Source organism: Oncorhynchus gorbuscha, linkage group LG20, assembly GCF_021184085.1.
Source record: "Oncorhynchus gorbuscha isolate QuinsamMale2020 ecotype Even-year linkage group LG20, OgorEven_v1.0, whole genome shotgun sequence".
NCBI classification, from domain to species: Eukaryota; Metazoa; Chordata; class Actinopteri; order Salmoniformes; family Salmonidae; genus Oncorhynchus; species Oncorhynchus gorbuscha.
In genome coordinates, this window is record NC_060192.1 from 4,196,760 (window position 1) to 4,223,630 (window position 26,871).

General features: G+C 43.7%; 2 protein-coding genes across 8 annotated transcripts in view; both read left to right on the forward strand.

Annotated features, from left to right (window-relative positions):
• The window catches only part of pisd (phosphatidylserine decarboxylase), a 42,456-nt gene extending 23,387 nt beyond the window's left edge, over positions 1-19,069 (forward strand). For 4 of the 7 annotated variants that reach the window (XM_046317139.1, XM_046317141.1, XM_046317134.1 and 1 more), the window contains exons 2-7: positions 3,884-4,049; positions 7,646-7,882; positions 12,436-12,583; positions 12,871-13,020; positions 15,281-15,441; positions 16,728-19,069. In XM_046317139.1, coding sequence (XP_046173095.1) covers positions 3,884-4,049; positions 7,646-7,882; positions 12,436-12,583; positions 12,871-13,020; positions 15,281-15,441; positions 16,728-16,952 — 1,087 coding nt within the window. In that variant the 3' untranslated portion in view covers positions 16,953-19,069. The remainder of the gene's footprint in view (positions 1-3,883; positions 4,050-7,645; positions 7,883-12,435; positions 12,584-12,870; positions 13,021-15,280; positions 15,442-16,727) is intronic. The other 3 variants (XM_046317135.1, XM_046317136.1, XM_046317137.1) reach the window with 1 other exon arrangement.
• A 4,946-nt stretch (positions 19,070-24,015) lies between these two features.
• si:ch211-202f5.3 lies at positions 24,016-25,904 on the forward strand. Its single transcript, XM_046317868.1, has 2 exons — positions 24,016-24,381; positions 24,781-25,904. The coding sequence occupies exon 2, from the start codon at positions 24,952-24,954 to the stop codon at positions 25,270-25,272; it is 321 nt and encodes a 106-aa protein (XP_046173824.1). The 5' UTR covers positions 24,016-24,381; positions 24,781-24,951; the 3' UTR covers positions 25,273-25,904.
• Positions 25,905-26,871: the final 967 nt, after the last annotated feature.

Consider the following 26,871-nt stretch of genomic DNA (forward strand, 5'->3'; position numbering starts at 1 on the left):
CAGCCACGAGCATTAGTGAGGTCAGGCACTGATGTTAGGTGATTAGGCCTGGTTCGCAGTCGGCGTTCCAATTCATCCCAAAGGTGTTCAATGGGATTGAGGTAAGGGCTTTGTGCAGGCCAGTCTAGTTCTTCCACTCCGATCTCATCAAACCATTTATATTTTTGTCCTCGCTTTGTGCACGGGGACAATGTCATGCTGAAACAGAAAAGGCCTTCCCCAAACTGTTGCCACAAAGTTGGAGGCACAAAATTGTCCAGAATGTCATTGTATGCTGTAGTATTAAGATTTCCCTTCACTGGAACTAAGGCCCCAACCCTAACTGTGGAAAAACAGCCCCAGACCATTATTCCTCATCCACCAAACTTTACAGTTGGCACTGTGCATTCGGGCAGGTAGCGTTCACCTGGCATTCGCCAAACCCAGATTCGTCCGTCTGACAGCCAGATGGTGAAGCGTGATTCATAACTCCAGAGAACGTGTTTCCACTGTTCAAGAGTTCAATGGCGGCGAGTTTTACACCAGCCCAGCCGATGCTTGGCATTGTGCATGGGCTTTTGTTCGGCTGCTCGGCCATGGAAACCCATTTCATGAAGCTCCCGACGAACAGTGCTTCCAGAGGCAGTTTGGAATTCGGTAGTGTCTTGCAACCGAGGACAGACTTTTTCTACGCGCTTCAGCATTCTGCAGCCCCGTTCTGTGAACTTGTGTGGCCTACCACCTCGTTGCTGAGCCGTTGTTACTCCTAGACATTTCCACTTCACAATAACAACGGTTACAGTTGACCGGGGCAGAACTGTTACAGTGCCACGCTTTAATGTCAGTGAGCTTTTCAGTAAGGCTGTTCTACTGACAATGTTTGTTTATGGAGATTGCATGGCGGTGTGCTCAATTTTTATACACCTGTCAGCAACGAGTGTAGCTGAATCCACACATTTTAAGGGGTGTCCACATGTGTTTGTGTGTGTAGTGTGTCTTTAAGATGTTTTCTAATTTCTCTTCCTCATGTGGGAGGATAATGAACGTTTCCAGAAGGAACAAGTGAAGGAAGTTATGTCAATTACTTGGTGTTTTTACTGATATCAATTTTGTTGATGAATTAAGTGAACTCTAAATTCCGTTACCAAATCTTCAAGGAATTTCAGAAAAAACGGTAACGGAATTTCTGCAATTGAATTGGCTACAATGGAAAATCATAGTTACACCACAGTTTGGTTCACAGGTTTGGACAGTACAATACAGTAAGGAAAAGCAGCGTAGAGTACAATACTGTATTTAAAAGTTCAGTAGAGCACACGAGTTGTACTGAACTATACTCTGATGTACTTTGATGTTTAACTTGTGAAACATGTAGGTCGGTGTCTGGGGGGGGGGGGGGGGGGGCTCATTAAAATAAAAGCCAGTGTGTGGAATAATATCTAAATATGCATTGGATATTGCACATTTCTACCTTTCTTTTGGTCCCTATTTAGTATACATCTCTATAAAGTGTGAAATTTATATCCATAATTGTGCATTTCTGTGTAGTACAGATCAGGGAGCCAATTCCGTTACCGGGTGTAAATCCACTTCACTTACTGCAGTTCACTGTAGTTCAAAATAAGAATTAGTTCTTAACTGACTTGCCTCGTTAAATAAAGGTAAAATCAACTGTAGTTCATTGAATTCAATGTGTCATGTCATAGCTGACACCCCATTCTTTTGTCATTTTATCTTTTGAATGTTAATTTGGAGCAGTTATTGGAAACCGTGGACATGTAATTTTTTTCTGTTTTTAGTTTAAAAAAAAAATGTTTTTGTAAAATATTGTATAAATTGTTAAAAGTAGTCATTGTGCAGAGTTGTATGGTTTTGTGAAACTTTTTAAAAATCAATGGTATTTGTTTGGCATATGTTTTTTTTTTAAGTGAGAAATCTGAGTCTCAATGCAATTCCGTTATCGTGGAATTGCCCTAAATCTATATTAGCGCCATTAGCTAGAATCTAATTATAGGCTGTGTACCCAGCCAGGCTCTGTAGTAAACCTTGCTTTCCTGTTTTTAGAGCTTAGAGAGGATGAGTGGCCCAGTCTAACGCTCTGCAGTCCAAACTAGGCCAGCCAGCGGTGACTATGAGGAGAGCAGTCGCTATCTCCAGTACACTAGGCACCATACAGCAGTGTGCCTCAGTGGAAGTAATCCCGTACCCAGCTACCATGGAGCCAAAGTAATCAGAGATGAGATTTTCCCTGATGAATCAGGAATTTCATTCCAGTTTTCCAGAATGGGGCGATCTTAAATCACTGTGGATCATTCAGATGTGTTTAACGGTAGCCTTTTCTTTCATGACTGCCGTGCTGTGGTCATCAAACCCTTGAGGAATTACACAGTAAAATGTGGTGGGGTGTGCGGCTCTCTGCGCGGACCCACTGAACCTCACAGCTCCACATGCTGCTCCAGATCTATAGGCCATCCTCCGATACATGTGTATTCAAATAGTGGAACAATATGGGCAGTGTTGTCTGAACGGCTGTGCTGGGAGACGATCACTCAGCACTAGCAGCAGTTTCACAAAGGGGGCATCAACACCAGCCTGTGAAGCACCATTCAATTGATCCGATTCAACGCAGAGGCCAAACGGGTCTATAATAACACAGGGATTAATATAGACGCCACAGGAGATGACCCATGCAACCTACTGTATGCCAGTGATTGTGGCGTTAAGGTGCTGCTGACTGACGGCTGTCCGTTAGGGTGTCAGTGGCTAAACCATGCATGGCATGGCCTCACGCTTTGCCTTGATCCTGATTAGTGGAGACTGGTCCTCTTTAGGCCTATAGATAGCCCCACTGAGGCTATACAGCCTAGCCTGTGTTATACCACCTCTTCTCTCAAGTCTGGACTCTCTCACTCGCTCACGTTCTTTTCACAAGTCTGGATTTTGCAGAGCTACGGCTGCAGCACCTCCATGTGTCACTTGGCTGAGAACTAGCTATACCCCCCCCCCCCATATCCCATCTAAAATCCTTTGGTGTTGTACATTTTGTGTGTGTTGGATGTCCCTTGTTGAGAACATTGGTCTCCCCCTTAGAGTCCAGTCCACCACTACTGCCCTAGTTGTTCCTATTGTACAGAGTCAGGACAACACGAGCACCACTGAAGCGTATTTTAATAGACGTATGCAGTGCGGCCAGGCATGGTCATGGACAGATTATGGATTTGACTGTTGGGTGGATATGCTGTTTTCTATGCATTTTTAGCTGTGTGTTTACCACCCACACACTTCGAGCACAGAGTTTTGTCATTTAAAATCCCTCTCCGCGTTTATCGCCTAAGGCTAAGCGAATAAAGTGATGCATATTTTTACATGGCATATTGAGAGATCTGGATGGATGGGAGTTAGAATGAGGATATTTTAAGGAGAGACATTTGACTTGACTAAAAGCAGCCCGAAGAGTAGAGTGGATTCTGTATGAAATATTAATTTTTTCGGAAACCAACCACGTTGGGGTTTAGATGAGCCTTCCACAGTATGTCATCTGCGTGGTTGAGGGGATTTGGGGTAGGTTGTGCAGTCAGAACGTGTGACGTCTCAGTAGTCTATTTGCCGATAGGAATGTGCTGTGTTTGAACAGTGTAACGTAAGAGGGCATCATCTGTCAAGTATTTCTGTTTGTGCTTTGTTGTCGTTTTAGTTTCCGTTATACGTGTATTTACCCACGTCTTTGCTTGGACACGCATGTGCATTCTGTCATTTTTCATGTGCTTTGTGGGTGTGTGTGGGTGAGAGACTTTGTGGGTGTCTGTGAATGTGAGTCTCTGCCCTGCCTGTGTTTTGTGAGTCGGAGACTCTGTGTGTACACTGCCATACCTGTGCCAACCCAGGGCTTTGTATGGTTGCGCAGGTTGCAGTTCCCTCAGTTGGCCTTGCGGCGTCGTCTTGGCCAGTTGAGCTGCATGTCCCGGCCCGTCTTGCGGCTGCGCTCATGGCCGCTCAGCTTCCTCTACTATTTCCTGACCTTCGGCGCACTCAAGCCCCTGGCCAAGGTCGGCTGGAGACCAACAAGCAGGGTGAGTACTACCCTACTAACGCGCTACTACAGCGTTTTCTCCTGTGTGTGTGTGTGTGTGTGTGTGTGTGTGTGTGTGTGTGTGTGTGTGTGTGTGTGTGTGTGTGTGTGTGTGTGTGTGTGTGTGTGTGTGTGTGTGTGTGTGTGTGTGTGTGTGTGTGTGTGTGTGTGTGTGAGAATGAATGACTGAATGTCAATCTCAGCATCCAGAGGTACCAAGTCCTATAATACTAGTTGAGTGAGGACACCAGTTCCTCCCAAACAAAGTAAATCGCAGCTGGAACACTTGAAAAAGCACTTTAAATCCACTTTAATAAACCCCTATGTTCATTACAGTTCCTACCAAACAGTTTGTTTCCCCTGCGTCGTGGCACCAGGTTTTCTTGGCGAAGTGCTCTTCTAGAGAGCCACTGATGTGTGCGGTGCGCCCCCCGTCACAGATGGCCGGACCCATATGGACCTGCGGAGCTCTGATCTCGGCCCAGGCTCTATCGTAACGCCTATCAAAGGCCCTTTGTGTGATCCACACAATAACGGGAGGAATGCTTTGTTTTCTCCTCCTGCTGTGCTCGCTCACACTGTCGGGGCAAAGGGGCGAGTGAGTGGCCTAAGTTTCAATGGATGCTGTTTCCCACCTTACCATCAGCCAATAAGCATTGCATGTTATTAATGTAATGTTGATCTATTCCGCGTCCCTTGACCTATTAATCAAAGTGGATACTTAATCATGGGGAGAGAACTTATCTGCCACCCGTATCCTCAGCTGATCTATTTCCTGCAGTTTGGACAAGATCTGTGATCATCTCTGGAGCTACAGGACCTTACTGCCTAGTGAGTTATGTGGGCGGTTCCAGACTCCGCATGCAGCACCGGTTTGGCTTAAATTCAGGAGGGTGCGCAAAGTTCCAGAGAATTTGCATTGAAATGTTGTAGACAGACACACTTCTCTCTATTGTGCACATTGAATCGGTTTGTCAGTTTGATCTATACATTATATTTCTATTGGCAATGTAAAGCACCAAAATAAGCTTCAGTATTTCTCCACTGTTTTTCTGTTTTACAGTCTGAACTCTGATCAGCTTTAAGGTTTTTAATCCTGGGGTCACATGGCTTTTTGAGACCCTCCTACCTACCTGTTAACTCCTATTCTATCGCAGGTCTATTTTAAATCTGATTTCTACGTGTATTACCCTGACCTCACATCTGAGACCACGTAAAGAAATGGCTATTTCAATGTATTTTTTTACTGTGCCAACGGTCCATTCGTAGCCGCGTTGGATTTGAGATGGAATATCATTAAGGGCTTCAGCTGTTCGGCAGGGATAAGGGGTGGGGAAGATCCCCAGGCGGCTGATCCCTAAAGTGCACAGTTAACCAATTAGAATTCAATAATTTATTTATGAAGCCCTTTTTACGTCAGCCGATGTCACAAAGTGCTGTACAGAAACCCAGCCTAAAACCCCAAACAGCAAGCAATGCAGATGTAGAAGCACGGTGGTTAGGAAAAACTCCCAAGAAAGGCTGAAACGTAGGAAGAAACCTAGAGAGGAACCAGGCTATGAGGGAGGGGTGGTCAGTCCTCTTCTGGCTGTGCCCGGTGGAGATTATAACAGAACATGGCCAAGATGTTCAAACCTTCATAGATGACCATCAGGGTCAGATAATAATGGTAATCACAGTGGTTGTAGAGGGTGCAACAGGTGTAAATGTCAGTTGGCTTTTCATAGCCGATCATTCAGAGTTAGAGACAGCAGGTGTGGTAGAGAGTCCAGGACTGGTAGCACTGGACGTGCACTGGTCCTACTCACTGGACGTGCACTGGTCCTACTCACTGGACGTGCACTGGTCCTACTCACTGGGCGTGCACTGGTCCTACTCACTGGGCGTGCACTGGTCCTACTCACTGGGCGTGAGTAGGTCAGGGTTCCATAGCCACTTCCAGAACAGTTGAAACTGGAGCAGAAGCATGACCAGGTGGACTGGGGACAGCAAGGAGTCATTAGGCCAGTTAGTCCTGAGGCGTGGTCCTCTGATAGGGAGGAAAGAGTGAGAGGGAGCATACTTAAATTCACAAAGGTCACAGGATAAATCATGAGAAATACTCCAGATATAACAGACTGACTATAGCCCCCCGACACACAAACTATTGCAGCATAAATAGGCTGAGACAGGAGGGGTCGGGAGACACTGTGTCCCTGTCCGACGATACCCCTGGACAGGGCCAAAGGGGCCGGATATAACCCCAACCACTTTGCCAAGGCACAGCCCCCACACCACCAGAGGGATATCTTGAACCACCAACCTAATACCCTGAGACAAGGTTGAGTAAGCCCACGAAGACCTCCCCCGCGGCACGAACCCGAGGGGGTGCCAACCTGGACAGGAAGATCACATCAGTGACTCAACCCACTCAAGTGACTCACCACTCCTAGGGACGGCATGGGAGGGCACCAGTAAGCCAGTGACTCAGCCCCCTTAATAGGGTTAGAGGCAGATAATCACAGTGGAGAGGGGAACCGGCCAGGCAGAGATGGCAAGGGCGGTTCGTCGCTCCAGTGCCTTTCCGTTCACCTTCACACCCCTGGGCCAGACTACCCTCAATCATAGGACCTACTGAAGAGACGAGTCTTCAATAAAGACTTAAAGGTTGATCTCTCACATGGATAGGCAGACCATTCCATAAAAAAATTAGCTCTATAGGAGAAAGCCCTGCCTCCAGCTGTTTCCTTAGAAATTCTAGGGACAGTAAGGAGGCCTGCGTCTTGTGACCGTCGCGTACGTGTAGGTATGTACTACAGGACCCAATCGGAAAGATGGGTAGGAGCAAGCCCATGTACTGCTTTGTAGGTTAGCAGTAAAACCTTAATCAGCCCTAGCCTTAACAGGAAGCCAGTGTGGGTTCTTGTCAAGATTCTAGCAACTGTGTTTAACACTAATTGAAGTTAATTTAGTGCTTTAGCCAGAAAGTAGAGCATTGCAGTAGTTTAATCTAGAAGTGACAAAAGCATAGATGCAGAAAAATGTATCATTTCTGGACAGAAAGTTTCTGATTTTTGCAATGTTATGAAGATGGAAAAAAGCTGTCCTTAAAGTATTCTTCTTAAAGTTTAAGTTTAATTTGGAAATGTACATGATCTGTGCGAGTTCTGATGGTTCACGTTTGGCTTCCATAATACACCTGTAAACGAAGACCGTAGTTCAGGAGTGCAAAATGTCAATCTATTCAGGCGCGTTAAAACACGGTCAACTCTCGCTTGCTACCTATCCTGCGTATGGCCTTGATGCAGTTGACTTTAAATGCTCTTTTCAGAGTTGAGATGGCGCCTTGCCTTAAGCTTAGTGATCTAGTCAACGTTCTAGCCTCATCTGCCATGGTTCTAGCTTCTCCTGTTACAGTTCACCCAGTAGAGAAGTAGTAGCCCTGTCTCATCTGTTTGTGTAGTCTTGCCAATTCCTATGGTTGTTTGGTGTAACAATGAGCATAGGGAGTTGGCCAGACAGCACAAACCGATCTGGGATAAGCCAGGATGCAGCCAATGTGAAAGCATGCCATTTAACTATGTGTAGGCTAACCCAATCTCTCCCTCCCTGGCCCAGGTTGCTCTGTACAAGACCATCCCAACACGGCTGCTGTCTCGGGCCTGGGGTCGCCTGAACCAGGTGGAACTACCCACCTGGCTGAGAAAGCCAGTCTACAGTCTGTATATCTGGACGTTTGGCGTCAACATGCAGGAGGCGGCCGTGGAAGACCTAATTCAGTACAGGAACCTGGGAGAGTTCTTTAGACGGAAACTCAAACCGGCTGTCCGGCCCGTGTGCAACTCGCACTGCGTGGTGAGTGTGAGTGTGTGTGTGTGTGTATGCGTCCGTGTCTACTGTACCTTCAATGTATGCATACCTCTTGACATATTCCACATTCTGTGTTACAGCCTGAATTCAAAATGGATTAAATATTTTTTTTTTCTCACTCATCTACACACACTACCCCATAATGACAGTGTGAAAACATGTTAGCAAATGTATTGAAAATTAAATGCAGCGATGTCTAATTTACATAAGTATTCAACCCCTGAATAAGTACTTTGTAGAAGCACCTTTGGCAGCGACTACAGCTGCACGTGTTGCTGGGCAAGTCTCTAAGAGCTTTACTACACCTGGATTGTGCAACATTTGCACGCGTATTAATTTCAGAATTCTTCAAGCTATGTCTTCCTTGTTGATCATTTGCTAGAAAACCATTTTCAGGTCTTGCCATTTGATTTTCAAGTAGATTTAAGTCAAAACTGTAACTAGCCACATGGGGTTAGATACTATTCATGTCGTCGTTGTTGATCATTTGCTAGAAAACCATTTTCAGGTCTTGAACAAGTAGATTTTCAAAACCTGACTTTTGACTTGTTGGTAAGCAACTCCAGTGTAGGTATTAGACCCACCAATGTGAAGCTGGCCACAATAAGGAGTAGACACAACAGTGGAATTTGCGGTTCACCTTCAAAATATGTCTCTAATTGAAAGATTATAAATGATAAATTCATCAGAGACTTTGTTAATTTGACCAAAATCACGTGTTTGACTTGAGAATTGCATTGGGGGCGCGTACTTATTTCACTGTACAGCCTATGGATTGTGGATCACTGGCACGGGGTGTCAGTGTGCTCCGTGACATCCACAGAACATTAGCATCGTAGCTCTTATTGCGTGACTCTAAAACCACTGTGAAATAAGCAGCGTCTATTATACCAGCCAACCTGCTATTTGGTTTGAACACTATTCCAGAGGAAAAACAATACAACGAGGATGTTTTGGAGTCTGAACTCCGTGGAGGACATGGGTACTGAGCAGACTGATACCCCATTTCACTTACCACAGTCAAACTCCCGCAATAGGAGCTAAGATGCTAATATTTGTGTGAACTCTTCAGTTATGTTCTGCGGGTGTCACCAAGTAGACTGAAACCTAATTTCATTGCTCTACACTCCAACGTTGTTTAACATTATCTAGTCTAAATATGGCATGGTTTCGCTAATTGTAACCATTTGCATCACTTTCATAGAGGGACTTTTTTGCGGATTGTTTGAAGTCGGACGAATTCCACTATTGTGGCTAATCCTTATTGTGGCTAGCTCCACAACACATAACCCGGTCCGGTCAAGCCGCACTAGCCAGATGAAGCTAGCTAGCTGCTTATAAGGTTAGCCTGGGGTTTGTTATCTAGCTTTATTTCTATGAACTGAAGTAGGATTTCAATTCGAGAACAAATGGCTACTTAGCTAATACTTACATGGATTTCTAAATCATTGCTAAGAATATTGATAATGAATGCATATATATTTTTATTTTTATGTTTTTATCCTTCTCGTTTGAGCTTGATCTTATTTCAAATGCTCCCATTCGGTGGAACAGATAATGCCTTATTAGCGACGCAGTATTGTAAACACATCGTGTAGACTTGGGACAGGCATTTTTCGGAGGTCTGAATCTCAGTCTTAGGGTTAAATATTAATAGCCACTTTGATAGTAAGGCATGGCTACACACAAAAACGACAATGATGAAAATATAAAAATTGTCGTACTTTAAAGGAAAATTGGCCGTTATGGATGTGACGAGTGTTTATATACAACCCTCAGATGTGGCGTATTGGCCATATACCACAAACCCCGAGGTGCTTTATTGCTGGTTACCAATGTAATTAGAGCAGTAAAAATACGTTTCGTCATACCTGTGGTATACGGTCTGATATACCACGGCTGTCAGCAAATCAGCATTCAGGGCTCGAACCACCCAGTTTATAGTTGTAAATAATGATTTGTAATTTATTTTTACGGTGAATAAAAAGTTGGCTACTCACAACATTGTCAGATGTTCTGGTAATTATGAGGTGGATAGACAAATCTAGAAATGTGTTTATGCAGGTCCTAAGATGAGACTAACATTTTATTTTCAATAGAATAGCATATTTTGAGTGTAATGTTAGACTACTGGTCTGTTCAACCCATAGCTGTGCAAGGCAAATTAAATCAATAGTTCTTATTTTGTTAACTAAACAGGGGACACACTTTTCCTACTTTCCCCTGCCCTGACCACAGTCAACACACAGGGCCTATATTTTATAGTAAGATTTAATATAATGGAATATAACAGAATAAAATAGAAAATATTTAGAATGTGTGGAACCGCTGTCATAACATTTTCTTTCCCGTTAATTTTTTGCTCTAGAAGCATTATCTGCTCTATCCAGGAAATGTTCTGCCCTGGATTAACCTCTGTAGGATGATTATCAGAGATTCTTTACTGATCCACGTTGGACGTGATCACATTCTCGCACTTTCTTTTTCTAACTCCCAACGGGACTTTTAAATACGCTACCGCAATCATGACCTGGTCGGTTGGTGGAAGTAAAAGTACAGGCTTTGTTACCGGCAGATATATAAAGAAAATGCGGAAACATTTGGCGGCATTGGTAAAGTTGAAAGGTGGCGTAAAGGTGGCGTATTCACACCCCCTGACTTTCTCCCCAAAAAATGGTATTACAGCCTGAATTTAAAATGGATTTAATTTGTATTTTGTGCTGGCCTACACACCATAATGTGAAAGTGGAATTAGGTTTTTAGAAATTTTAACAAATTAATAAAAAATTAAAAGCTGAATGGTCAACTCCTTTGTTATGGAAAGTCTAAGTTCAGGAGTAAAAAATGTGCTTAAGTCACAAGTTGCATGGACTCCGTATGTGCAATAAATATCATTTTTTTATGATAACCGATATGTGGGATACAGAGATGAGGTAATCTGTAAGGTCCCTGAGTTGAGCAGTACATTTCAAACACAGATTTGTCTACAGGGAGTTTTTCCAATGAAGGAGGACACCTATTTTGTAGATTGGTTAAAAAAAATCAACAGACATTCAATATCCCTTTGAGTATGGTGAAGTTATTCATTATACTTTGGATAGTGTATCAATACAACCAGTCACTACAAAGATACAGGCGTCCTTCCTAACTCAGTTGCCGGAGAGGAAGGAAACTGTTTAGGGATTTCACCATGAGGCCAATGGTGGTTTTAAAACAGTTAGTTTAATGGCTATGATAGAAGACTGATGGCACAACAACATTGTGGTTACTCCACAATACGAACCTAAATGACCGAGTGTAAACATGCATCCTTTTTGCAATAAGGTACTAAAGTAAAACTGCAAAAATGTAGTAAAGAAATTAACTTCATGTCCTGAATACAAAGCTTTATGTTTGGGGCAAATCCAACACATCACTGAGTACCGCTCTTCATATTTTCAAGTATGGTGGTGGCCGCATCATGTTATAGGTATGCTTGTAATTGGCAAGGACAAGGCTGTTTGTATTTTTATAAAAAATAAATGGAATAGAGCTAAGCTCAGGCACAATCATAGAGGAAAACCTGGTTGTCTGTTTTCCAACAGACACTGGTAGACCATTCACCTTTCAGCAGGATTATAACCCAAAACACAAGGCCAAATATACAGCTGACGAGCTTATCAAGATGACGTTGAATGTTCCTGAGTGGCCTAGTTACAGTTTTGACTTAAATCGGCTTGAGAATCTATGCCAAGACTTAAATGGCTGTCTCGCAATGATCAACAACCAACTTGAGAGGTTGAAGAATTTAAAATGTGCTAATATTGTACACTCCATTTGTGCAATGTTTTTAGAGACTTACCCAGAAATATGCACAGCTTTAATTAATTGCTGCCAAAGGTGATTCTAATATGTATTGATGCCAGGGTTTGAATACTTATGTAAATGAGATCTCTGTAGTTCATTTTCAATACATTTGCGAACATTTCTCAAAACATTTTTCCACTTTGTCATTATGAGGTGTGTGTGTGTGTGTGTGTGTGTGTGTGTGTGTGTGTGTGTGTGTGTGTGTGTGTGTGTGTGTGTGTGTGTGTGTGTGTGTGTGTGTGTGTGTGTGTGTGTGTGTGTGTGTGTGTGTGTAGATGAGTGAGAAGCGATATTGAATCCATTTTGAATTAAAGCGGTTACTCAACTAAATGTGAAATAAGTCCAGGGGTAGGAGTACTTTCTGAAGGTACTGTATATTCTAGACACAGAGGAAGGTACTGTATATTCTAGACACAGAGGAAGGTACTGTATATTCTAGACACAGAGGAAGGTACTGTATATTCTAGACACAGAGGAAGGTACTGTATATTCTAGACACAGAGGAAGGTACTGTATATTCTAGACACAGAGGAAGGTACTGTATATTCTAGACACAGAGGAAGGTACTGTATATTCTAGACACAGAGGAAGGTACTGTATATTCTAGACACAGAGGAAGGTACTGTATATTCTAGACACAGAGGAGTAGATCCCTGGCTTAAGCCGTAAATGTTGGTCTTTTTTTTCTTCAGATCAGCCCAGCAGATGGGAAGATCCTGCACTTTGGGCGTGTGCGGAACTGTGAGGTGGAGCAAGTCAAAGGTGTCACCTACTCTTTGGAGACCTTCCTGGGACCCCACACCTGGGCTGAGGCCATCAACTGCACCATCAAGCCATCAAGTGAGAACCTCTTCCCTTCACCCCCACCCCGGTCTAATGGGATCTAATACCTTATCCTAATTTAAACCTTCATCCCCTTGAGACTTGTTGATCCCAAAGGGTTGGGCGGGTAAATACAGTATAACTGATGTTGTAGACCTGATATACCCACTAATAATTTTTATACATCCTATCAGAATTAGATACATCTAATCCTGTTTTGTTTAGAGGCTAGGGATTTAGGATTGGTTTATATGACGCACCTTACCACCCTGTCTGCTGACCATAATTATGTGCGGGTTCCCCAGATGAAGAGGACCCCAGCTCATTCCAGGACCTGCTGGTGACTAAAGAGGGGAATGAGCTGTTCCACTGTGTGGTGTACCTGGCTCCAGGAGACTACCACTGCTTCCACTCCCCCACGGACTGGAGGGTGGCCCACAGAAGACACTTCCCTGGTCAGTTTGCTGTTAGGACTGTTCTGCTCATACATTTGACATTGATATTCCCCTATATAAACACCAGAATTACTCCGCTATGCTAGGACAATCCCAGGACGTTCAGGACACACACGTCATAAACAGGGGCGTCATACACCCCAAAACATGTGGAGGCACAAAGTATGTGAGGATGGCTGGGGCTGGTTAATTGGATTGTTTTTTTCTGTTTTTTCGAAAAACCCGAAACGGCTTCCTGCAATCTAGAGCAATAATCATTATGCTTCATTCTATGTTTAAAATGATATACGTAGGTTTTTCTGCATATCTAATCATACCTCTGTATCCTCCTGACTGGTGGTTATTTTTTGAACTCTTCTCCTACGATTTCCGTGGCCACGCATAAATCGAATTAACATAATAATAAAAAACATAAACATCCGTCTATTTAAAACCTCTAAGGATCTGCCCCCCTTTTTCAAATCTAACTGCCTGTAGCTCAGGACCTGAAGTAAGGATATGAATATTCTGATACCATTTGAAAGGAAACACTTTGAAGTTTGTGTAAATGTGAAATAAATGTTGGAGAATATAACACATTAGATCTGGTAAAAGATTTTTGTATTTTTTTTGTACCATCTTTGAAATGCAGCAGATGCCATAATGTATTATTCCAGCCCAGGTGCAATTAGACTTTGGCCACTAAATGACAGCTTTGTATGTGCAAAGTGTAAGACTGATCCAATGAACCATTGCGTATCCGTTCAAAATATTGTATCAAGACTGCCCAAATGTGCATAATTGGTTTATTCATACATTTTAAAGTTCATAATTGTGCACTCTCCTCAAACAATAGCAATGTATTATTTCACTGTAATAGCTACTGTAAATTGGACAGTGTAGTTAGCTTGTTAATCTTTCTGTCCTGGGGAATAATTTTTTGTTTCTTACAACCTCATGCATTAGCCCCTATGTTAGCTCAACCGTCCCGCGGGGGGGGGGGGGGGGGGACACACCGATCCTGTAGAGGTTTTAAGATGTTGTTTTTTGCATGGGCTGTGTCTCAATCCGCCAATATCGCCCTTCTGCAGATGCGAGCTAGAGTGGTGTTTTGTCAGATCATGAGGCATCCTGAAAATCGGTCTTCTCGGAAAAAAAACTTCTGTAGCATCCAAATGGTTTGCCCCCTGTGGAAAGATGCGACTCTCATGAGTTGTTTTGTCCTGGGACGCCTCACAAGACCAGGCAATGTTTTTCCACTCCTCCAGTGTTTGTGATGGCGTTGCCCACTGGAGCCGCTTCTTGTTGTTTTTAGCTGATAAGGAGTGGAACCCGGTGTGGTCATCTACTGGAATAAGAGATTCTGCAAACAACTGTGGTACTGCGCCGTTATTTGCCCCTTTGTGGCCCACCTGTTAAATTAAATCAAATGTATTTATTTATCTGTTAGCTGGCACGATTCTTGGCCTTCTCCTTCGACCTCTCATCAACGAGCTGTTTTTGCCCACAGGACGTTTTTTGGTTTGTTTGTCTCACCATTCTCTGTAAAACCTAAACACTGTGTTGCGTGAAAAGCCCAGGAGGCTGGCCATTTCCGAGATACAGGAACCGGCGCGCCTGACACCAACAACCATACCGCCCTGAGTCACTTATGTCACTACTTTTGCCGTTTTATAATGTTCAATCGAACAGTAACTGAATGCCTCGATGCCTGACTGCCTGCTTTATATAGCAAGCCACAGCCACGTGACTCACGGCCTGTAGGCGCAAACCATTTTCGTAAACAGGGTGTACCTAATAAACTGGCGTATAGTGCTGCGTGCAGCGTTTGTATTAGGTTTTGTATCTGTCGGTGTACCTAATAAACTGGCGTATAGTGCTGCTTGCAGCGTTTGTATTAGGTTTTGTATCTGTCGGTGTACCTAATAAACTGGCGTATAGTGCTGCTTGCAGCGTTTGTATTAGGTTTTGTATCTGTCGGTGTACCTAATAAACTGGCGTATAGTGCTGCGTGCAGCGTTTGTATTAGGTTTTGTATCTGTCAGTGTACCTAATAAACTGGCGTATAGTGCTGCTTGCAGCGTTTGTATTAGGTTTTGTATCTGTCGGTGTACCTAATAAACTGGCGTATAGTGCTGCGTGCAGTGTTTGTATTAGGTTTTGTATCTGTCAGTGTACCTAATAAACTGGTGTATAGTGCTGCTTGCAGTGTTTGTATTAGGTTTTGTATCTGTCGGTGTACCTGTGTATTTATTTCCTGCTTCCTCTGTGTCCCTCCCAGGCTCTCTGATGTCAGTGAACCCTGGCGTGGCTCGCTGGATCAAAGAACTGTTCTGCCATAACGAGAGAGTGGTGCTGAGCGGAGAGTGGACACACGGCTTCTTCTCCCTCACCGCTGTAGGAGCCACCAATGTGGGCTCCATACGCATCTACTTTGACAAGGTTGGATGTTTCACCAGTCTGAACCTGTTCTGGTGCTGTCACAGTATATAACCACTCATTCGTCCATTTTGTTCGGGCTGGTGCATAGTGCAGCATCAATGTCACTCCACGTCATAGTATTTAGGGACCGTGGCATTGTCCATACATGGAGGAGGTTCTGAATGGGAGGATCAAAGTTAGTGCTCCCACTATTGTTCCTTAAACATGTATTTACACCGCAATTCTATACTGTTGACAAGCTCTTCAATTATAGTGTACGTACACATTTTTAAACTGGCGTTCGATGTGTTACTGGTGGCGATCTCTTTCTCTGATATTGTGAGGACAGATAAGGGTCACCTGCTTAACCTATTAGGACATAACAGTACAAAGTCAGTGTGACGAAGCTGAGAGTGGACCAGCCTGACTCTGGGTTTCTGACCCCTTGTCTCTCTGAGCCATGTTACACTTATTATCACTCCATTAAGCTCCCTCTGCTTCCTGTCTCACTTACCTGTACGTCAGGCCATTTCCCTAAGCTGCTCACACACACACACACACACACACACACACACACACACACACACACACACACTGGTAGGCCTATTTAATCTCCACACTCACTGTGTTCAAACTGACTGATCTCCCATTGATTAGAGCAGAGGCTTAGGATGACGTGGACGTTTTAAAAGCCCACCATCTCTCACTTCCTTACTGCAGGTCAATAGGATCTCGGCTTCAGGGGCAGACAGGCTAATTCGTTTGGTCCTCTGGATCAACGCTTGCCAGTGGGCTGCCTCTCTGGGTCAGTCAACAGAGAGCAGACCAATAAGGGGATGTTCATCTGAAGTAGATGGGTACAGGAGTTTCTCCTCACCATGTGACATTGTGACCTGACCAGGAAAAACTCCTTTGTTTTTGGGTCCCAGTCATAGGATTCCAGATTCAGTTGTCATGAGATTAGGCCCTACAGTTTTCCTTGTCAATTCAACAGGTGGGAAGGGAGGATAAAGGAGGTTGAGAAAGACTGGGGAGATGAGTGAGGGGGCCAGCGATAAAAGCTGTTTCCATCTGGGAGTAGTCAACGCAACAGGAGGATATGACCTCATTCAGCTGCGCTGCTTATTGTCTAATGGGAATTAGTCCAATTCAGCTATTGTCCTCCAATTCCCCATTTTTTTATTTTTTTTTGTCCATATCACATGGATGGACACTGAATTTATGTGGGGGTATAAAGCTATGCTCTATAACCAATATATGATCATTATTATATATTTACTAAACTGGCCCCACTTTCTCCCCCCCAGGAGCTTCGGACCAACAGCCCGCGCTACAGCAAAGGCTCATACAACGACTTCAGCTACTTGTCTAACAACAACCAGGAGGGTGTGAGCATGAGGAAAGGGGAGCACCTGGGAGAGTTCAACCTGGGCTCCACCATCGTCCTGCTCTTCGAGGCTCCGCACGACTTCACCTTCAACCTGAAGGCCGGCCAGAAGATCCGCTACGGAGAACCCCTGGGGACTATGTGAGCCAAGATGGCTGAACCGAGAGAGACGCTTTCTGGGGGAAACGGACTAAACTATAAGAAACTGATGGACACGCTAACGTGCTTGTACAGATCCACGTGGACTTGCGTGCGCACACACTCATTCATACACTGACATTCAGTACATGTACTGTACATTGGAATTGAGAGATGTTCAGCTAACATACACTGACTCACAGCAAAAACTCACAAGCCACCACTCTTGCTTTACTAACAAGGGGGTCTGTTCCATCGACTAGTTTCAAATAACTATTTACTTATTTTGACCATTGATTACGACCAGCAAAAGCAAGATAGTTTACAGCAATTAGTTACTTTTTAGTTCCATAAGAACAACATAGCTTTTCAATTTTATTAGCATCTTTTATTTTATTTTGATACATTTGACCCATATTGCCTTTTGTCAGGGGTCTCCTCGTCAATGGGGAGCTCCTCTGCGGTTTCAGACACGAGCAGCACTGATTTTAAACATCTGCTTAGTGCCGTGTAGCCCGACTCCCTTTGTCCGTTGGCCATACGTCACAAGCAGATCTGGGACTAGGCTAGCGAGCAGCGAGACACATCCACACACACACACACACAGGTAAACCCTGCCACACTAAGCCACTATCATGTGGGCAGGCTTCCCTATATAGTATACACACCTACAGTAAACACACCACGAAGAAGGAATGTACCAGAGACTATATACAGAGCTGCCCTCCTTCTCTTTCCCTCCCTCCTTCACTCTGATACTGAACGCCTTCCTCCTCTCCTTCTGTCTCTCATACACTCTCCGTCCGCGCTGCTGGCTCTCCCTCTTCTGTCATCCCCAGAGAAGGTGCTTGTGTTGGGGTGATTATGTGGACTCATCCCCCTTCCTGTCATGTAGGTAAAGACTGGCACGATTCCTCCCAGTCAAATGTGTCTGGGTTGTATTCATTAGGCACCTGCAGGAAGTAAACTGTCTGAAACCAGCCAGGAGTACCTGGACTTGGTCCAATAGGAACCTCTTATTTTCAGTGTGATGAAGAGAAAAAAAATGTTTTCTATGGTGTGCCCTAATGAAAATTCCCTGTTGTATTAAGCCCATGGTGTACGACCTCTGCCATCACAGCCATGCATTATTCATCACCATTAGAGGTAGCTAGTAGCTCTGCCTGCTGCCAATTATTTATCCTGTAACCCGAACCGTAAATGACTGCAGAAAGGGGCGTGTCACGTTTTAGAGTAGACATTAACATGTGATGATGTCTTCAGTGGTTTCTGTGGCGATGATTTACGGTGACGTGTGTTAATCTAACCCAATTCAACAATGGACTAAATCCTGATGTGTTCCTCTGAATGGAGCCATTTTAATTCTATGCTGATACACAGCCTTCTGACTATCATTACTAAACAAATCCGAAGTGCAGCACTGGTGGGTAGGATCATGGGAGAGAATGTGCAAGCTGGTACTGGTAACTTTTTGTCTTCTGTTCAGTTGAATTGGAATAAGTTGTTCAACTGGAAGTTATCTGCCAGTGATAATATTCAAATAAGTTGGGCTAAACCCTTTTTAAGACTAAAACTTATGCTGATATCGATACTAACGATTGTGACACCCTTCAGATACCCAGGGCTGAGCTATTTAAAGCTATCTTTTTCCTGTGTTTGTTTTAGATTTTCTAGTAGTGCCAAAAATACTATTTGTTTTTTGGGGTTGTTTTTCGATGTATTCACACACAAAAAATAGCTTTGAACAAATGTCGACTTCCTGGTGCTTTTTGTGTTTCTGCTGCTGAACTATTACTCTGTTTGGAGGGAGGGGGTTCGCGGCCTCTTCTGACTCTGACCCTTCGGTCAAGGAATTCTGACATCTAGCCGAGCGGTGGTCACAGACGTGATGGACCGGGGAGATGCCGGTGACAAACCCCTGAGCTACGTCGTCGTTCCACAAATGGTGTCGCATACAGAAACCAAACGCCAGGGTCACTGCCTGCTGCACACTTGTTTTTATATGTACATTGTAATATACTTGAATCATGTGACTCATTCAACACTGCATAGACTTTAATCTCACATTGTTTTTTTTAGATTCAGGAAAACATGTCTAATAAATTTTGCCGTATTCTTAAAAAATTTAAAAAATGTTTGACAAGAAAATCTGTACTTCACACATTATAGGATTGGTGTTGATCTCTGGAGCTCAATTTTAATGTTAGAGGAGTGATTTAGAGGAGTGATTTAATTGGAGCACAAGGGAAAATGTCCCAAAGGACATCAATTGGTTCATGGGAGCAATGGTCTGCTATGTAAATTAGCTTGAGATAGAAGTTACCCTAAACCACAGATTTAGGATCAAATTCTCCTATCCTAATGTTGATGGATATTTTTCCAATATTCACTCAATGCACTCTGGGTTTTTACAAGGTGCGAGATGAGCCATTCCATCAGATTGCGTTATTGGACAGCTTGATACTTGATACTTACAGTTTGGAAGCTAATTGATTGCATTTATCTAAAATGTGAGACACATAATAATTGTAATAAGATACTGTTAACATGTAAATAATATTGGTAAAATAATAAATAGCAGAGTAACTGCAGATTTAAGTGATGTAATTGAAAGTTGTACACCCCAGTGTAGGCTACTTCCCCGTTAAGGCTACAAAGTCCATTTCTAGCGCTACGATATGATTCTTACCCAATGTTTTCTTCTCACACTATTCAAACCCCACAATTGAATAAACTGCCTAGGACGCTCTTAGCCTATAGATCACATATTGCAAAAAAATAATCTGAATTAAAAACACTAATTTCTGTGCATCAATTGCTAATCAATATCCCAAAGTGGCACACGGTTTTTCCGCGAACCTGCATATCTTCTCTCTTGTGGCACCAATGTGAGGGCTTATGTCAGGGGAAACGGTGTTGCAGTAGTCTAGTGTGTGGTGCGGGAATAATCACGAGAACATTGCGCTAATAAAGGGAACCAGAATTCAAGCAAACTGAACTCCGATCACCTCAAGATGGTCTCAGTTCAATTCCCTTCGGGTGCTCTTTTGAGGGGTCTGAGTTCCTTTGGAGTGGTCACACACACTGCACAAAAAAAGTTCACAAACTTGCTAAAAGTAACCAAGTGTAAAAACACCCGGTTCAAGTCCTTCAAATGAGTAGCTTCGTCTATTTTCAGCCACACATAATCGAGCACACAGCAATGCAATCTCCATAGACAAACATTGGCAGTAGAATGGCCTTACTGAATAGCTCAGTGAATTTCAACATTGCACCGTCATAGGATCGCACCTTTCCAACAAGTCTGTTCTTCAAATGTCAGCCCTGCTAGAGCTGCCCCGGTCAACTGCAAGGGCTGTTATGGTGAAGTGGAAACATCTAGGAGCAACAACTGCTCAGCTGTGAAGTGGTAGGCCACACAAGCTCACAGAACGGGAACGCAAAGTGCTGTAGCACGTAAAGAAACTGTTTGTCAGGATCTTCATAAAATGTGTCGGCTGGAGTGGTGTGAAGCTCGCCACCGCTGGAGCAGTGGAAACGCGTTCTCTGGAGTGATCGATCACCATCTGGCAGTCCGACAGACAAATCTGGGTTTGGCAGATTCCAGGAGAACGCTACCTGCACAAATTCATAGGGCCAACTGTAAAGTTTGGTGGAGGAGGAATAATGGTCTGGGGCAGGTTTTTCATGTTTCAGGTTAGGCCCCTTAGTTCCAGTGAAGGGAAATCGTAATGCTACAGCAGACAATTACATTCTATACGATTCTGTGCTTCCAACTTTGTGGAAAAAGTTTGGGGAAGGCCATTTCCTGTTTCAGCATGACTTTGCCCCTGTGCACAAAGCGAGGTCCTTACAGAAATGGTATGTCAAGATTGGTGTGGAAGAACTTGACTGGCCTGCACAGATCCCTGACCTCAACCCCATTGAACACCTTTTGGATGAATTGGAACGCCTACTGAGAGCCAAGCCTAATCGCCGAAAATCAGTGCCCTACCTCACTAATGCTCTTGTGGCTGAATGGAAGCAAGTCCCCGCAGTAATGTTCCCACATCTACTGGAAAGCCGTCCCAGAAAATTGGAGACTGTTCTAGCAGCAAAGGGGGAGACCAACTCCATATTAATGCCCATGATTTTGGAATGAGATGTTCGACGAGCAGGTATCCACATACTTGTAGGGTAACTCCCAGAATTGAGGCTAATTCTGAAAGTGAAAAGATGAAATATAGAGTTGAAGTCAGAAGTTTACATACACCTTAACCAAATACATTTCAACTCAGTTTTTCACAATTCCTGACAATTAATCCTAGTAAAAATTCCCTGTCTTAGGTCAGTTAGGATCACCACTTTATTTTAAGAATGTGATATGTCAGAATAATAGTATAGATTTATTTCAGCTTTGATTTCTTTCATCACATTCCCAGTGGGTCAGAAGTTTACACTCAATTAGTATTTGCTAGCCTTACCTTTTAAATTGTTCAACTTGGGTCAAACGGCTAGCCTTCCAGAAGCTTCCCACAATAAGTTGGGTGAATTTTGGCCCATTCCTCCTGACAGAGCTGGTGTGACTGAGTCAGGTTTGTAGGCCTCCTTGCTAGTACATGCTTTTTCAGTTCTGCCCACACTTTCTATAGGATTGAGGTCAGGGCTTTGTGATGGCCACTCCAATACCTTGACTTTGTTGTCCTTAAGCAATTTTGCCACAACTTTGGTAGTATGCTTGCGGTCATTGTTCATTTGGAAGACTCATTTGCGACCAAGCTTTAACTTTCTGACTGAGGTCTTGAGATGTTGCTTCAATATATCCACATAATCCATCCTCATGATGCCATCTATTTTGTGAAGTGCACCAGTCCCTCCTGCAGCAAAGCGCCCCACAACATGATGCTGCCACCCCGTGCTTCATGGTTGGGATGGTGTTCTTCGGCTTGCAAGCCTCCCCCTTTTTCCTCCAAACATAATGATAGTCGTTATGGCCAAACAGTTCTATTTTGTTTCATCAGACCAGAGGGCATTTCTCCAAAACAGTATGATCTTTGTCCCCATGTGCAGTTGCCAACCATAGTCTGTCTTTTTTTATGGTGGTTTTGGAGCAGTGGCTTCTTCCTTACTGAGCGGCCATTCAGGTCATGTCGATATAGGACTTGTTTTACTGTGGATATAGATAATTTTGTACCTGTTTCTTCCAGCATCTTCCCAAGGTCCTTTGCTGTTCTGGGATTGATTTACACTTTTCGCACCAAAGTACGTTCATTTCTAGGAGACAGAACGCGTCTCCTTCCTGAGCGGTATGACGGCTGCGTGGTCCCATGGTGTTTATACTCGCCTCCAATTGACTCAAATGATGTCTATTAGCCTATCAGAAGCTTCTAAAGCTGTGACATCATGTTCTAGAATTTTCCAAGTTGTTTAAAAGCACAGTCAATTCAGTGTATGTAAACTTCTGACCCACTGGAACAATCTTCTCTGTAAACAATTGTTGGAAAAATTACTTGTCATGCACAAAGTAGATGTGGAGTGGTTGAAAAACTAGTTTTAATGACTCCAACCTAAGTGTGTGGAAACTTCTGACTTCAACTGTATGGAGACTAATATACTCAATAGCATAAATGTACAAAAAAAGTACCAAACCTTAGTTGCTGTAAAGTGAAACCCATTGACCAGTTAAACCACTTGAGGGAAACAAAGGGCCATAGAATTGTTATCTTACAAAATCATGACGTGTGTGTGTGTGTGTGTGTGTGTGTGTGTGTGTGTGTGTGTGTGTGTGTGTGTGTGTGTGTGTGCTTGTGTGTGTGTGTGTGTGTGTGTGTGCTTGTACGTATGTGTGTGTGTGTGTGCGCTTGTACGTATGTGTGTGTGTGTGTGTGTGTGTGTGTGTGCGCTTGTACGTATGTGTGTGTGTGTGCTTGTGTGTGTGTGTGTGTGTGTGTGTGTGTGTGTGTGTGTGTGTGTGTGTGTGTGTGTGTGTGTGTGTGTGTGTGTGTGTGTGCGCTTGTACGTATGTATATGTGTGTGTGTGTGTGCATGCTTGTACGTGTGTGTGCATGCTTGTATGTATGTATATGTGTGTGTGTGTGTGCATGCTTGTACGTGTGTGTGCATGCTTGTATGTGTGTGCGTGCTTGTACGTATGTGTGTGTGTGGTTGTGTGTGTGTGTGTGTGCTTGTACGTTCCTGTGTGTGTGTGTGTGTGTGTGTGTGTGTGTGTGTGTGTGTGTGTGTGTGTGTGTGTGTGTGTGTGTGTGTGTGTGTGTGTGTGTGTGTGTGTGTGTGTGCATGCTTGTACGTATGTGTGTGAGAGAATGACTGCGGTTGTGTTTAACTATAAGAACCATAAGTCCCCACAAAACTAGTAAATTTTAAAAAGGATTTTTGACCAACTGGGGACATTTTGTCAGTCCCCACAAGGTCAAATACTATTTCTAGGAGATTTATGGTTAAGGTTAAAATTAGGGTCAGGAGCTAGGGTTAGGGGAAAATAGGATTTTGAATGGGACTGAATTGTGTGTCCCCACAAGGTTAGTTATACAAGACTGTGTGTGCATGTGTTTGTTTGCATTTGTGTGTCCCCACAAGGTTAGTTACACAAGAATGTGTGTGTGTGCATGTGTTTGTTTGCATTTGTGTGTCCATTTGTCTGCATGCGCTTGTTCACTTTGACTCATTTCACAAACATGCTGAGCATAGAAATGTAAAGTTTCTGGGTGAAAGCAGAATAAATAGCCACTTGAATTGTGTTTCATATGGAACCAGGTAAATGAACCTAAATTCAACAAAACCCATACAGGTACTGTAGCTATGTCAGTAATCCTGTCGTATCATGGTTTCAATTAGAGTGGTCTCTGTAGACCACTCTCTGCAACTCAAAAAGTATCAAATACAACAAACAAGACGGTCATGTCAATATGACACACTGTGCCTGTGTGACTATAGCTGTGAGTGGTCACACTTCATTTACCAGTTACATTTCAATGGGCGGCGTAACTTAGCAAGCAGGCTACAGATACTGTGAGAGACAAAGGGAGAGGAGTGACCTGGTCACCGTGACAAATGCGCCTGTGTTGAGCAGCGAGAGGAATGACATTCCAGGACTGAGGCTTGCCAGTCGTCACCACACCCTCTCAGGGTTTCGGGCGTCTGCTCTGTTCTCATAGGGGTGGGGTCAGGTGGTTCCCAGGTACACCAACAGCACTCTACCTCACCGGAGCACGTGTGTGTGGGCCATCTCAGTCTTTACTCTGACACACACCGATACAGGTGTGGCTCCCGTTTCCTGTAAAGAGACACTGAGGAAGTGCACCTAGAAGGGTCTTCAAGAGACAAACCATTAAACCTTTAAGTGCTCACTGGATTGTATGACCCATCTAAAGACCTGGGGAATTGACATTGGATGTCATACAACACTTGACTGCTGCGGAACTACACAAGTTGAAGAGGTAAGCGTGAACAATCGGTGCTTGTTACAATCGGTGCGTGAACAATCGGTGCTTGTTACAATCGGTGCTTGTTAAAAGTTCCGTATAAAAGATGTTTCAGTGTCAACGTGACATAGGATCATGAAAATGATTTGGGAATGGGATAGAACAATTCTAGCAGTAAGATGAGTTAATGGATAAACCCTCACGTGAGCAAGATCCTACAGTGAGCTTTGTTTGGATCAGGAATATGCAGGAACATTATGAAGCAGAGGGACTGAAAATGATTTTTATTTTATTCTGTGATACTCCTCTTCCCCAAATTTCTCAAATGTCAAGCAGAAAAAAACCCAGAGCTTTTGTAGTTTCAGAATTCTCTTTATAACTATACAGTTGTTTTTTTCAATCTGTCTTTTACAGGACTATTCTTGGAAGGCCAGTTCAAGTCACCAGAGAAAACCAGAACAACTGGGTACAGCAAAGCTTAATGTTCAGAAAAGAGCCTCAATACCGTGTCTGAGATCTGACATTGACAGTCACAGACCCCATCTACCTGTGTTTCGTCCTCTCAGCCGCCTTTAACCAGCCATCATGAATCTGTCTCTGGGCAGCTCTTATGGAGACGTGACCATCCCTCGGGCCAAGCTACGTTCTGCAGAGGACAGCACGATCATCATCAACCCCATGGCCCTGGAAAGTACCTACAGCAACCGCAACTCTTCCCTCAACCCGTACGGTGCCTTCAAACCCAATGAGGAGTCGCAAGCCCCCTCAGACGTTACCAAGGGTGGGGATGGTGACGCCTCAAACCCCTCGCGCTACAACGGCCAGTCCTCCTACACAGTGCAGGAAGACAAGGAAGAGGAGGTGGGTCGCTCTCGGGCCTGCTGCCTGCGCTGCCGAAGGAAGTGAACTGGCAACTTCCACCCAGATCAGGAAACTGTCAAACAACAACCGGCTACAAAGGTTCAGGGTATATGAACTAAGACAATCAAGGGACACTGTCGGAAGACACTGTCGAACCTGGTGTTACCAGCTGGATTAAAAGCCAAAGCCATCACTGGTGAAATGTATAGTTTTGAAGGATTCATCAGTGGTATCATTTAAATTTTATGCAATTTCCAAAGGGATTCTTATTGAGATTGGATGCAAGATGCACTCAGCCACTATGGCAGAATCTTCCTTTGAAACAGAAGTGTTTTGCATAAGCCTTTCACTTACGACTTTGTATGCTTGCTTGTTTTTCTTCTAGTCGACAAGACTGTGCCATATATAGCTAGGGGTTTTTTTGTTAAATATTTATACCCTAATCTCTTCATGCCTTATTAGATTTTTTTTATCTGTCAGTGTTTGAAATGACGTCAAAAAAGGCCACTTGGGTGGATGATGCAACTAGCCAGTGTTCAGGGAGTGGTAGAGAGTAAGTCAAAATGCCACAGTACACATGTCAAGGAATTAATATGCAACAACCTTTTACTTGCTCTGTCAAACCAACCCGTCACAAAAGATGACATGCTAGGCCTTTTTTGATTTGTCATGGACAGACCTGACCGAACCAGAGAGGTGGATCTAGAGGAGGGGCAGCTAGCTCAGAGGCTGGGTTCGTTTCTATGGGCCTTACTGAGTCCAGTCTTCCCATACCACACCATAACACACCACTCCGTCCTGCTGGGCTGGTCGCTCTGCTGCTGCTGGTTTACAATGCTGCCTTTGTGCAACTGGGTCCCAGGAAACCAGGCCACAAGCCCCCGCAGCCCCAGCTCAAACCCCAGTAATTTTGCTCTGTGTGTGTGGTAAACAGTACCTCACTGTCCCCCCTGACCATAAAGAGTTGAAAGCGAGGCCTGACTGGATGAGAATTGAAATGTGATATGGCCATGCTCATGCTGTCTTGTTTGTATGAGTCACACAATCACTGTACGTCCCATAGTTTAGCTTTGTGAAACTTTCTGAAACTCTACTCTGCATTGTTCGTTTTTAGAAATTTGATAGAATTTTTGGGGGGGTGAACTTGTACAGCTTATTAGGGTCACCTCATGAACTGGTCTCATGTATAAAAAACCCTCTTAGTTCAAGCCCCTAATCCCCCAACAGGATTACATGACATGTGTAGGAGTTAGAACTTCAATGCATGAACTGTTTTTTTTTTTTTTTATCCAGTCAGCAGTGGACTACAACTACTCAGCAAAGGTTACTAGGACCCAGGATTAAAAGAATGTATTGCAAAGGTCGACACTATGTATGATTGAGTTTGTATAATGATAAAGTGGAATAAAATGTTTTCAATAAAGCATATGCGAATGATAATTGGGACTGTGGTATAAACTACACTGAACAGAAACATAAACACAACATGTAAAGTATCGGTCCCATGAGCTGAAATAAAAGATCCCAGAAATGTTCCATATGCACAAAAAGCTCCTCATTGCTCTAAAATGTGCACAAATAGGTTTACATCCCTGTTAGTGAGCATTTCTCCTTGCCAAGATAATGCATCCACTTGACAGGTGT